The sequence below is a fragment of the Callithrix jacchus genome, chromosome 14, assembly GCF_049354715.1.
Source record: "Callithrix jacchus isolate 240 chromosome 14, calJac240_pri, whole genome shotgun sequence".
In the NCBI taxonomy this organism is placed as follows: domain Eukaryota; kingdom Metazoa; phylum Chordata; class Mammalia; order Primates; family Cebidae; genus Callithrix; species Callithrix jacchus.
In genome coordinates, this window is record NC_133515.1 from 21544959 (window position 1) to 21556825 (window position 11867).

Consider the following 11867-nt stretch of genomic DNA (forward strand, 5'->3'; position numbering starts at 1 on the left):
GTGTGGTGGCACACACCTGTAGTGCCAGCTACTAGGGAGGTGGGGGCAGGAGAATCACTTGATTCCAAGAGATGGAGGTTGCAATGAGCCATGTCTGTGCCATTGCACTCTAGCCTGGGCAGCAGAAAGTGTGAGACTGTGTCTTAAAATTAAAAAGAAACAGAAACAAAGAAAGAAAAGAAAAAAGAAGAATCAGTAAATAATATAATAGAAAGGCGTAAACAGCTTACAATTTTTTAAAGAATCTTCATGAGGAATCCTCTTTATTTCATGTGGTCTTGAAACAATCTAGAAGAAAAACACAATCAGTTTAAGAATAACATACAGCAAGTTAAAATAATTATAATAGCTGCCATTACTACCTAATATAACACAAAATGTACAGCTTTTGAAGTTACACATAGGTAGATTCAAATTTTGAGACTGCCATTTACTTATCTACATATTCTAATGCCCTGATGATTATGACTGGTGTTATAGATAGTCTCAAAATGTGACTCCTTTCAGCTCTAGTTTTTTATTATATAAATACTATGATACTATTAGTTTCTTTTCCTATCCACAACAACCTAGGACAAAAATTTACTCGTATGTAATTTAGGGTATCACTGAATAAGAATAATAATACAAAAGTAAATTAACCACATTATTTTTCAAAATATCTATGCATTATATCTATCTGTGTGAATTACATTTTGTGGGAATAAAATGTGAGCCTGTGGCTTTTAGTAGTACTATATTTAAATGGGTTGGCATTGGAAACAGTACAAGTTGCTTGTATTCTCTGTGTTGAAAGCTAAGAACAAATTATTATATAACTTCGTCTCCTTCCAAAAAATAGAGAACAAAACAACCATCCACCTTATAGAGTAATGATTGATGAATGAAAGCCACACATAGCTGCTAAAGAGAAAGCTGCAATAAGTATGCTCATAATAGAAACAGAGGTGAAATAAAAAAACAGACACTAAAGACATGTGTTCTGCAAGGAAAAAGTTAAGACTGAGGTAAATCGTGTGAGATGGATTTTCTGGATACAGCACACCCACGGGTTTTGGCTTTTTATCCGATTTGCCAGTCTGTGTCTTTTGATTGGGGCGTTTAGTCCATTTACATTTAGGGTTAATATTGTTATGTGTGAATTTGATACTGCCATTTTGATGCTAGCTGGCTATTCTGCCCTTTAGTTGATGCAGATTCTTCATTTTGTTGATGCTCTTTACCATTTGGTATGTTTTTGGAGTGGCTGGTACTGGTTGTCCCTTTCTATGTGTAGTGCCTCTTTCAGGAGCTCTTGTAAAGCAGGCGTGGTGGTGACAAAATCTCTGAGTACTTGCTTGTTCGCAAAGGATTTTATTTTTCCTTCATTTATGAAGCTTAGTTTGGCTGGATATGAAATTCTGGGTTGAAAGTTCTTTTCTTTAAGGATGTTGAATATCGGCCCCCACTCTCCTCTGGCTTGTGGGGTTTCTGCTGAGAGATCTGCTGTGAGTCTGATAGGCTTCCCTTTGTGGGTAACCTGAACTTTCTCTCTGGCTGCCCTTAGCATTTTCTCCTTCATTTCAACCCTGGTGAATCTGACGATTACGTGCCTTGGGGTTGCTCGTTTTGAGGAATATCCTTGTGGTGTTCTCTGTATTTCCTGCACTGGAATATTGGTCTGCCTTGCTAGGTTGGAGACGTTTTCCTGGGTAATATCCTGAAGAGTACTTTCCAGCTTGGATTCATTCTCTTCGTCACATTCAGGTACACCTATGAAACGTAGATTAGGTCTTTTCACATAGTCCCATATTTCTTGGGGTCTTTGTTCATTCCTTTTTATGCTTTTGTTCTCTAATCTTGCCTTCTCATTCTGTTTCACTGAGTTGATCTTCGACCTCAGATATCCTTTCTTCTGCTTGGTCAATTCAGCTGTTGAAACTTGTGTATGCTTCACGAAGTTCTCGTGTTGTGTTTCTCAGCTCCATCAATTCACTTATATGCCTCTCTACATTGTCCATTCTCGTTAGCATTATGTCAAATCTTATTTCAAGGTTCTTAGTTTCTTTGCATGGGTTAGAACATGTTATTTTAGCTCACAGAAGTTTCTCATTACCCACCTTCTGATGTCTGATTCTGTCATTTCATCACACGCATTCTCCGTCCAGCCTTGTTCCCTTGCTGGTGAGGAGTTGTGACTCCTTGCAGGAGGAGAGGTGTTCTGGTTTTGGGTGTTTTCCTCCTTTTTGCACTGGTTTCTTCCCATCTTTGTGGATCTATCCACCTGTCTTCTTTGTAGTTGCTGATTTTCAGATTGCGTCTCTGAGTGGACATCCAGTTTGTTCATGACGAAGTTATTTCTGTTTCTTAGTTTTCCTTCTAACAGTCTGGCCCCTCTGCTGTAGGACTGCTGAGGTCCACCGCAGGCCCTGCTTGCCTGGGGATCACCTGCAGCAGCTGCAGAACAGTAAGGGTTGCTACCAGTTTCTTCTTCTTCTATCTTTGTCCCAGAATGATGCCTGCCAAATGTCAGGCTGATCAGTTTTTTGTGAGGTGACTCTTTGGATATATGGGGGTCAGGGAGCTGCCTGAGGAGACAGTCTTTCCTTTATAGAAGCTCAAGTGCTGAGCTGTGAGCTCCATTGTTCACTCAGAGATGCTGGGCAGGTACGTTTAAATCTGCTGCAGCAGAACTCATAAATCCCCCTTTTTTTCCCCAGGTGCTCTGTCCCAGGGAGTTAGGGCTTGATTTATGAGTTTCTGTTGTGCTGCTTGCTTTTTTATCAGGGCTACCCTGCCCAGCAACGAGGCAGCCTAGTCACTGTCTGCCTGCAGAGGCTTTGCTGAGCTGCTGTGGGCTCTGCCCGGCTGCCATGTGAACTTCCCTGCAGTCCTGTTTATGTGGGTGTTTGTAGATCTGCCTCGGCAATGCTGGCCCACCTCTGTAATGGCAGACTCTCTCTGTAATGGCGGGTTGCCTCAGCAATGGTGGGCTGCCTCAGCAATGGCAGACTACCTCTGTAGGTTTGGAGTGCCTCAGTAATGGCAGATGCCCCTTCCCCACAGAGCTGGACTGTCCCAGGTTCAGCTGTGCTTGCCTTGAAACTCTCAACCCAGAGGGTTTCCAATTGCTGGGTTTTGTGGCGGGGGCGGGCGGGGGGGACCCGCCGAGCCTGATCACCTGGCTCCCTGCCTCAGAGTCTTTTTTTTTTTTCAGTTGAACAGTTGACTCCCAGGTGTTCCAGTCGCCTGCTGAAAAAACACCGGGATCTGTGTGATTTCCCATGCGGTGACCCACTGCACTGTCTGTAACAACGGCGCTGAGATTCGTGGCACTTTTTCACCTGGTAATCCCCTGGCCTGGCTCCCTGTTTCAGACCCCTGTTTAATGAGGTGTATGGGCGACTCTAACTTCCTGGAGTTCCAATCACCAGCTTAAAAGGACAACCACACCAGTGTATTTTGTATGGAGAACTGCCACGCTGGAGCACCAGCAAAATAGCCGCGCTGGCCAAAACAGCCGCACTGGTGACTCATGGGGCTCCTCTGCCTGGGAATCTCCTGATCTCTGGGCAATAAAGATCCATCTGGAAATGCGGTGTCCACTCACCCTCTGCGCTTTCGCTGGGAGCTGCAATCCCGAGCTGCTCCTAAATGAGCATCTTGGATCTTCCTCCTGGACTAATAATTTTTATTCACAATTTCAAAGAATAATGTATGCCTTGAAATATATATATTTAATAGAATATGACTGGAGCTTTAACAGTTAAGAAAATTTTATCCAAAATCCTAACCTACGCTTCCAGTTGGAAGGTATTAGAAAACATGTTGTATCCACCTTTCCAATTTCAATCCATCTTTTCTAATTTTTATTTTCTTCCATATGATGTATTTTCTAAACAGAAGTCACGTAAATTTACACATTGTCAACCTTAGAAGAAAAGATAAACTGAAAACATTCTAGAAATTTAACAGATTTCATTATTAGCTATATTATGCATATGTGTTAACTATAACATTCCATTATATAAAAGCCCATTTTCTGGTTTGTTTATTCACACTAAAACTGTTACACTGATTTGATATGCAAGATATTATTCTACGTATTCCAGGATACATACAAATATGTTCTCTATTTCAAGTGGCTCATAGTAATGCAGGAGCTTTACAACTACTTTTTCAAGAACAAAGTGCAAAAGACTCCAAAATTTGAAGTTCAGAATGAGATACAAGGACCCCGAGTGGATATTTTTTTAAATTATAATGCAAAACCCTTGCGGAATTAAAGTCTTACCATAAGAATATGAAGAGTCTCTGCTTATCAAACAGGTGGTTTTTTTTTTTTTTTAACAAAATGTATATTCTTCCAATAGATGAAGCGTTTAAAGCGCATTCTTAATTATAAAAATATTTAGAAAACACAGTGTAGACCCTTTGTAATACAGATTTCAGAAGGGAACTTAAATTTCTAATCTCCCACAATTTTTTATTTTTAATTGGAGATAAGGTCTTGCATGGACTCAAGCAATTCTCCTAGCTTCATCTCTTGAAGAGCTGGGACTACAGGCATATGTTACCCTGTCTAGTCAAATTTCCAGAATCTCTGGTATTCTTTTAGTCTAATTATAGAACCGAAGGTAAAAATAAAGAAACTGTCCACTGCAAAAATGGTATATATCAAAGTAAATGTAAAAGAAATTAAAAGAAACTATACGCTATGTGTAGCAGGGTGATTCCATGATTCCTGTAATGTCATTTAATCTATTAAACACACATTTAAACAGAAGTATTATTACTCATACTCATATTATTTATAACTCAAAATAAAGACACTTACTCAAATAAGTCTAGACCAACATTCCTATTTCCTCTATTGCAAGAAAGCATTCTCCAACATCATTTTCCTGTCAGCATATATTTTCCAGCCCATTTTTTTCAGATCCCACCTCTCAAAGTACTTATCAACTATTTCTTATTTGCCAAGTAAACAAAATAAAAATTAACCCCTCCTATGTCTTTGAAATGGTTATCTCTAATAAAATTTTTAATGCAACCGTAAAACACTGATAGGTAGACAACTGCTACATCTAGAAGATAGTAATATACAAAATGAGATTCAGAGTGAGAATTTAATTTTACAAGTGAGTACTTTACCACAGAATCAGAATCAGAATCAGAATCGTCCTTTAGCCCAGACTTGGGAAAAACACGCTGTGCCCAGAAATGCCTACAGAGGAAAAAGTTACAACAGAAATGAGCAGGTTCATTTCTTAAAACAAAACAAAACTGTCAGTCTATACATCCATGTCCCCTCCCAAAAAGATGGTAAAACAAAGTCTGAGGAAGGTCAGTTAGCTGTACATTAAATAATATTTCTTGATATAATTTAGATATGGCCTCTGTTTTAGAAAACATTTTAGTTACCTATTTCTGCCTCCACCTCTCCCGCCTATTAAATATCCAATGAACACTCACCCTTAAACCCGTAACAAATACTGACAGGCAATACAATGGCACCACCAGACAATAATTTGTCCTTACAAATTATCTAATATCTGACAGAACTTTTGCTACTGAACTGGAATAAATGTGATAACCTAAAACGAGGTAGAAAATGCACTGTCTCTTCTCCATTATCTATTTCTGATTCAAAGATTAATCTGTGTCACTGGAAAATGGGAGTCATGGATCTTCAGCATGTAAACAGTGCCCATTGATTCTGTTTACCCCAGAAAACTACACGGAGCCCCCTGAAACACTGGACATGTTTGAAAGCTGAGGGCACAAAAATCAAAATATAAAGGTTTACATTGTTATCACGAATATTCTTCAGAGAAGATTAAAACACTAAAAATTATAAAATTCAATTGCTGTTATTATATAGATCCTCCCTAATTCAGGTCCACAAAAACCAGCAAGATTAACAATCTTCATAGACACTCAGACACCCAAGTCAGACTGGGGAAAAGTCTCCCTACTGAATAGTTACAGCTCCATTTCATTCGTTACTATCTAATTATCTTCCTTCCCATAGACTCCCACTTCTGGATCCCTCTCCTGCAGGGACCCATGGCAGTATCCAATCTACACCTTCAGCCTAGGAAGGACAGATGCCTAAAAAGACAAGCTAAAGTAATTGAGATTAGGAGCTCTCTGTTCCTCTGCTGCTGGAAAGTAAGTAAATCTCAGTCAGTAATCCCAAGCATAGGAATGTTACCAAGTACCCAAATGAAGCTTCATTACCGACTTACCAACCAAACCTACCATTGCCCTAACCTACAGGTATATGGGAGAATTGGAAAAAAAAGGCAGAAAGAAAATTACATCCGCCCTGGGTCACAGATCTATGTACTTAAGCAATCTCCAGCTCCCTAATTCGTGAGGTGTTCTAAGGCCTCTGTAAGCTTGGGTGGAAGAAGAATACCACATTCCTATATACTCCAGAGACTCTTTCCAGTGGCTCAAGTTCTTTTAACATTTTTTAATAAAATCTTTAAAGTTTGGTAGTTCCTCAAAAAGGAACAAAAAGGCAGCAGCCTTTTCAGAACCCCTTGAATGCCCTATTTTAATATGCCTTTCTTCATTACTCCCAACATTCGGTGTTTCCAATTTCTCAAGGGTTTATTTCTCTTCAAACTTAGCTGTGCCCTGCAAATTCCATTCTTATCCACTTTCATTGAGTTCAACAGCTCATTCCATTCTCATCCTCTTCCACTGTGTTCACTAGAGCCACTCCCTCTTTCTGTTATAAAAACACTCAATGACAAAATGATGTGAAAGAAGACTGGGTTTTGAATCAAGAAACCTAGTGCAAATCTCATATCTGCCATTTACAATATCCAACTGAATAATTTTATCTCTTTCAGTTTCAGATTCTCCACCCAAGCAACCATTTAATCGGGATGGTAAACACAGATTTGACTAATGGAGGATATTTTGTTTAGTCTCCAGGATTTCTTAAAATTCTGAAATTCTGTGCACTTCTGATTTTGTCTATAGGAAAATGGGGAATATTTAGCTACCATACATGAAAACAATAATAGAAAGTAAAAAAAAAAAAACCTAAGCAATGCAGAAGAGAAAGTAACAAGAAATCAAGAAAATACTATTTAAATGTCATAGAAAGAAAAAAGTAAATCCAGAAAACAAGAAAAAGCTTCATCGAACTAGGCAGGGTACTCAAAGAGAAAACCAAACTGGGTAGTCAGTAAGTGGAGAAATGAATTAGAAATATCTTTTCCGTATATGCCAAATATAGTCAATATAACATAGAGTATGTGTTGATATTCTCCATGTACAGTAAAATGATTTCTCTCTTGGACTGATCTGCTCTTGCTTATGAAACACCTAGAGTCCCTTGGCTACAGATAATTGATATCTGCCTTCAAAACATTGATTGTTAAACAACAACAACAAAAAAAACAAACAGGGACTGGTTACCAGTGTAATTTCCAAACATATTAGGACAAGCTTTTGGAGTAGCCAAGCTTCTAAGGGACACTCTAAAGAGAACTAATATATAACAAAACGTGACGTTCTGAATTCATCTAATTTAAGCCAGTACCTTGATCCCATTGCTGCACACACCTCTCTCTAAGTATGCTTAGGTGCAAAGTGATTTGAAAAGCCAGGCAGGATGCTTGTCAAATCATGGGTTGGCTACCTGTTAACTACGGAATCATGAGCCAAAATTTCAACCTATTTTAACCAGAGTTGCATCATCAGTAAGAAAGCAATAATAGCACCAATACTTTGTAAAGCTGTGTGAAGATGACATGAGATGATAAATGTGAATCAGGTAATATGATGTCTAACATAGCTTAGAACACTAAACAGATACTAGTCTCTATTCTCTCTATCCACTTAGTTAACACATCACTTTAAAAAAATCTGTAAAATCGTACCTGTTTAAATGCTTGTCAACGGCAGGATGCACTTTAAAAAAAAGTAAAATGTATTTTAAATAAACAATAGAAAACTATAGAATACTGAAAACATAAAAGAGCACAAGAACTTGTTCCTATAATCTCACTTACTCAGAAGGCTGAGACAGAAATATCACTTGAGGAGCCCAGGAGTTTGAGACCAGCCTGGGCAGCACAGCAAGATTCTATCTTTATAACAATAATCATGCAGGCTGCTTGTGGTGGCTCGCGCCTCTAATCCCAGCACTTTGGGAGGCCGAGGCGGGTGGATCATTTGAGGTCAGTAAATAAAGACAAGCCTGGCCAACATGGTGAAACCTCGTCCCTACTAAAAATACAAAAAGTAGTCAGGTGTGGTGGCCCACACCTGTGATATATCTATTTCTAAAAATACTCAGTGTCAATAGCAATGTGGATACGCCAGGTGATGAGAACCAGTGTGATCTAAAATCAGAGGAGCAACTCATACACCTGGGAATCAATGTCAAAGCAGGTGGCACTACTCCCACATGTCTTTCATGAAACACATCAGAAGAATTTATACCATTGGACTACAAATATTCATCATGATCTTCAACCTGACCAGTAACTGAGAAGGTATACAATTACAATGACACTTCAGTTGAATGTATACCTCATGTCTCTGCAGGGAAGGGTCCTAACTAGATCAGCTTGGATATAAGTTTGCTGAATTCTTGTAGATAATATATATTATTTCTCACATCCTTGTGGTGTAATGACTTTCCTACATTGAGGGAATCCTCTACTTGAGCCTTCGGAAAATTTCTTCACACACTCATGCAACACGGGAAGACACATACGCCCCAATAAACAGTATCATCCTTTATCAGTTTTGACATACTTCTACTAAATAAAACTGCTACAAGCACTAGATATTAATAAGCTTCTACATTCAGATATCACTCCAATATTCATTCAAAATAAATATTTTTTGAGTCACTTAATGAATTCAACATAACTTTTCTTTCTAAAATAGTCTTCTTTGAAATATGTTATCCTATAAAGAAATTTCATCAAACCAATGGAGCCAATGTATTCATATTCAAGTTTACCTTATTTCAGTACTTAAAATGAACAAAACATCTATCTCTGACGCCTAATAGCAACAAAGAATGGTAATGAGTCACTGTGGTTTGTCCCAATTCTAGCACTCTTTCCTGTTTCCTGTAGTTTCTGGAGCAGCCACAATAAAATCTTCTTTTATGCAAATATTCTATATGCAACTAAAGAGAGTTCACTCAGGTTTCCTCAGCAGAATCCCCAAAATTACACAAATCACTTCTTCTTTTCCCTCCCTCCTGCCTCACAATCTCTCTTCCTGAAGGAAAGTAATTACTCCATCAGTGGTGTCCTTAGTTGTTGTTCTACAGTGTTCACGGGTTGTTACGATCACTTCTTCCCTCTGCTTTTTGTGATATCGTCTGATGTCTATACTTTCTATTGCTTCAAATCTTTCTCTTTCCCCTCTTGATGAAAACATACTGTAGAATTAAAGCAAAATAATGCTGTCCTTTTAGCTTGCTATCTGTTGCATTTCTCTTCAGAGGTTCTTCTATTTAGTTTTGACGTAGAGAGGTTTACAATGATACTACTCAGATCACGGAAAATGACGAGCAGCATCAATGGCACCAAATAACTTATTACAATGCAGAAACTTAGGCTTCCTGAAACAGAATGTGCAGTTTCAATGAGCCCGCTGCTAATTTATTTGGGAAGGGAACTTCCCTTCTACCTTGCATTAACCTGACATAAAATGTTTATTATAAAATTACCTGTCTCAGATGTTGATCCATCCTTTATTTCTGGGGCTATATTGGAAACGAAATCTTTCTCATCACTTATAGCCTGAAGGGGATTTGAAGAAAAATAATCAACACATAAAGGATATATCATAGACTACACAGTTAATAGTTCAAAATACAAATGAGGGTGTAATTACCTCCAAGGTCAGTTGTTTCTGAGAAGACACTGAAAAGAAAAAGGGATACATAATAAACCATATGTAAATGTGGTAAAGATATAGATACATTCATTCTGTATTAGCATCAACCTGTATTTTCCTGCCCGTATTCGTGTAGGCTTTAAGGTTTTATGCTTTGTGTCTTGAAACAGGAACATGACAGAAACACACTGAAGAAAGCAACAATACAGACTACACAATATATACTCTGACAATTTCAAATGCGATGTAATTTTTCATATAAATATTTCAAAAATAAGAGAGTATCAGTATCAATGTCAATATGCTGAGGAATGAGGACCAATGTGATCTAAAACCAGAGAAGCAACTCAGACACCTGGGAATCAATGTCAAAGCAGGTGGCACTACTCTCACATATCTTTCATGCAACACGTCAAAAGAATTTATAGCACTAGACTACAAATATTCCTCATGCTCTTTAACTTGCCCAATAACTGAGAAGGTACACAATTACAATGACACTTCAGTTGAATGTATACTTCATGTCTACAGGGAAGGGTCCTAAATAGATCAGCTTGGATATAAGTTGGGTGAATACTTGTAGATAATATCCATTATTTCTCAAACCCTTGTGGTGTAATGACTTTCCTACATTGAGGGAATCCTCTACTTGAGCTTGCTGAAAATTTCTTCACACACTCATGCAACACGATAAGACTCATAGGCCTCAATAAACAGTATCAGCCTTTATCAGTTTTGACATACTTCTACTAAATAAAACTGCTACAAGCACTAGATATTAATAAGCTTCTACATTCAGATATCACTCCAATATTCATTGAAAATAAACTATTTGGGAGTCAATTAATGATTTCAACATTATTTTCTTTCCAATATAGTCTGGTTTGAAGTATCATGTTTTTCACTAAAGAACTTTTATTAAACTGCTATTTGATCCAAAAGTTAGCTCCTCAAAAAACAAAGTGAATGTACGTATATTCATGTTTATCTCATTCAAATAACTAACGTCAACAAAACATATGTCTCCGATGCCCAAGAGTAACAAAGGCTAGTATAGACAAACACAGGATAGAATATTAAAAACATAAAAGGGCACAGTGGCTTGTTAATATAATCTCAGCTACTCAGAAGGCTGAGACAGAAGTATCACTTGAGCAACCCAGGAGTTTGAGACCAGCCAGGCCAACATAGCAAGATTCTATCTTTATAGAAATAATCATGCACACCGGACATGGTGGCTAAAGCTTGTAATCCCAGCACTTTGGGAGGCAGAATCCCTGGAAGTCAGGTGATTGAGACCATCATGGCCAACATGGTGAAACCCCATCGCTTCTAATGATACAAAAATTAGCTGGTGTGGTGGCACACACCTGTAGTGCCAGCTACTAGGGAGGTGGGGGCAGGAGAATCACTTGATTCCAAGAGATGGATGTTGCAATGAGCCATGTCTGTGCCATTGCACTCTAGCCTGGGCAGCAGAAAGTATGAGACTGTGTCTTAAAATTAAAAAAAAAAAACAGAAACAAAGAAAGAAAAGAAAAAAGAAGAATCAGTAAATAATATAATAGAAAGGCTTAAACAGCTTACAATTTTTTAAAGAATCTTCATGAGGAATCCTCTTTATTTCATGTGGTCTTGAAACAATCTAGAAGAAAAACACAATCAGTTTAAGAATAACATACAGCAAGTTAAAATAATTATAATAGCTGCCATTACTACCTAATATAACACAAAATGTACAGCTTTTGAAGTTACACATAGGTAGATTCAAATTTTGAGACTGCCATTTACTTATCTACATATTCTAATGCCCTGATGATTATGACTGTTGTTATAGATAGTCTCAAAATGTGACTCCTTTCAGCTCTAGTTTTTTATTATATAAATACTATGATACTATTAGTTTCTTTTCCTATCCACAACAACCTAGGACAAAAATTTACTCATATGTAATTTAGGGTATCACTGAATAAGAATAATAATACAAAAGTAAATTAACC

The 11867-nt window shown here is 37.8% G+C and overlaps 1 protein-coding gene across 2 annotated transcripts in view; it reads right to left on the minus strand.

Moving 5' to 3' along the window:
• Positions 1 to 10042, minus strand: part of LOC100393583 (uncharacterized) — a 227223-nt gene extending 217181 nt beyond the window's left edge. The window contains exons 1-5 of one of the 2 annotated variants that reach the window (XM_078348925.1): positions 9865 to 10042; positions 9698 to 9770; positions 7884 to 7914; positions 5134 to 5206; positions 231 to 288 (exon numbers count right to left, since the gene is read on the minus strand). In XM_078348925.1, coding sequence (XP_078205051.1) covers positions 231 to 288; positions 5134 to 5206; positions 7884 to 7914; positions 9698 to 9770; positions 9865 to 9954 — 325 coding nt within the window. In that variant the 5' untranslated portion in view covers positions 9955 to 10042. Of the gene's footprint in view, positions 1 to 230; positions 289 to 5133; positions 5207 to 7883; positions 7915 to 9697 lie in introns of both variants that reach the window. The other variant, XM_078348926.1, reaches the window with a different exon arrangement.
• Positions 10043 to 11867: the final 1825 nt, after the last annotated feature.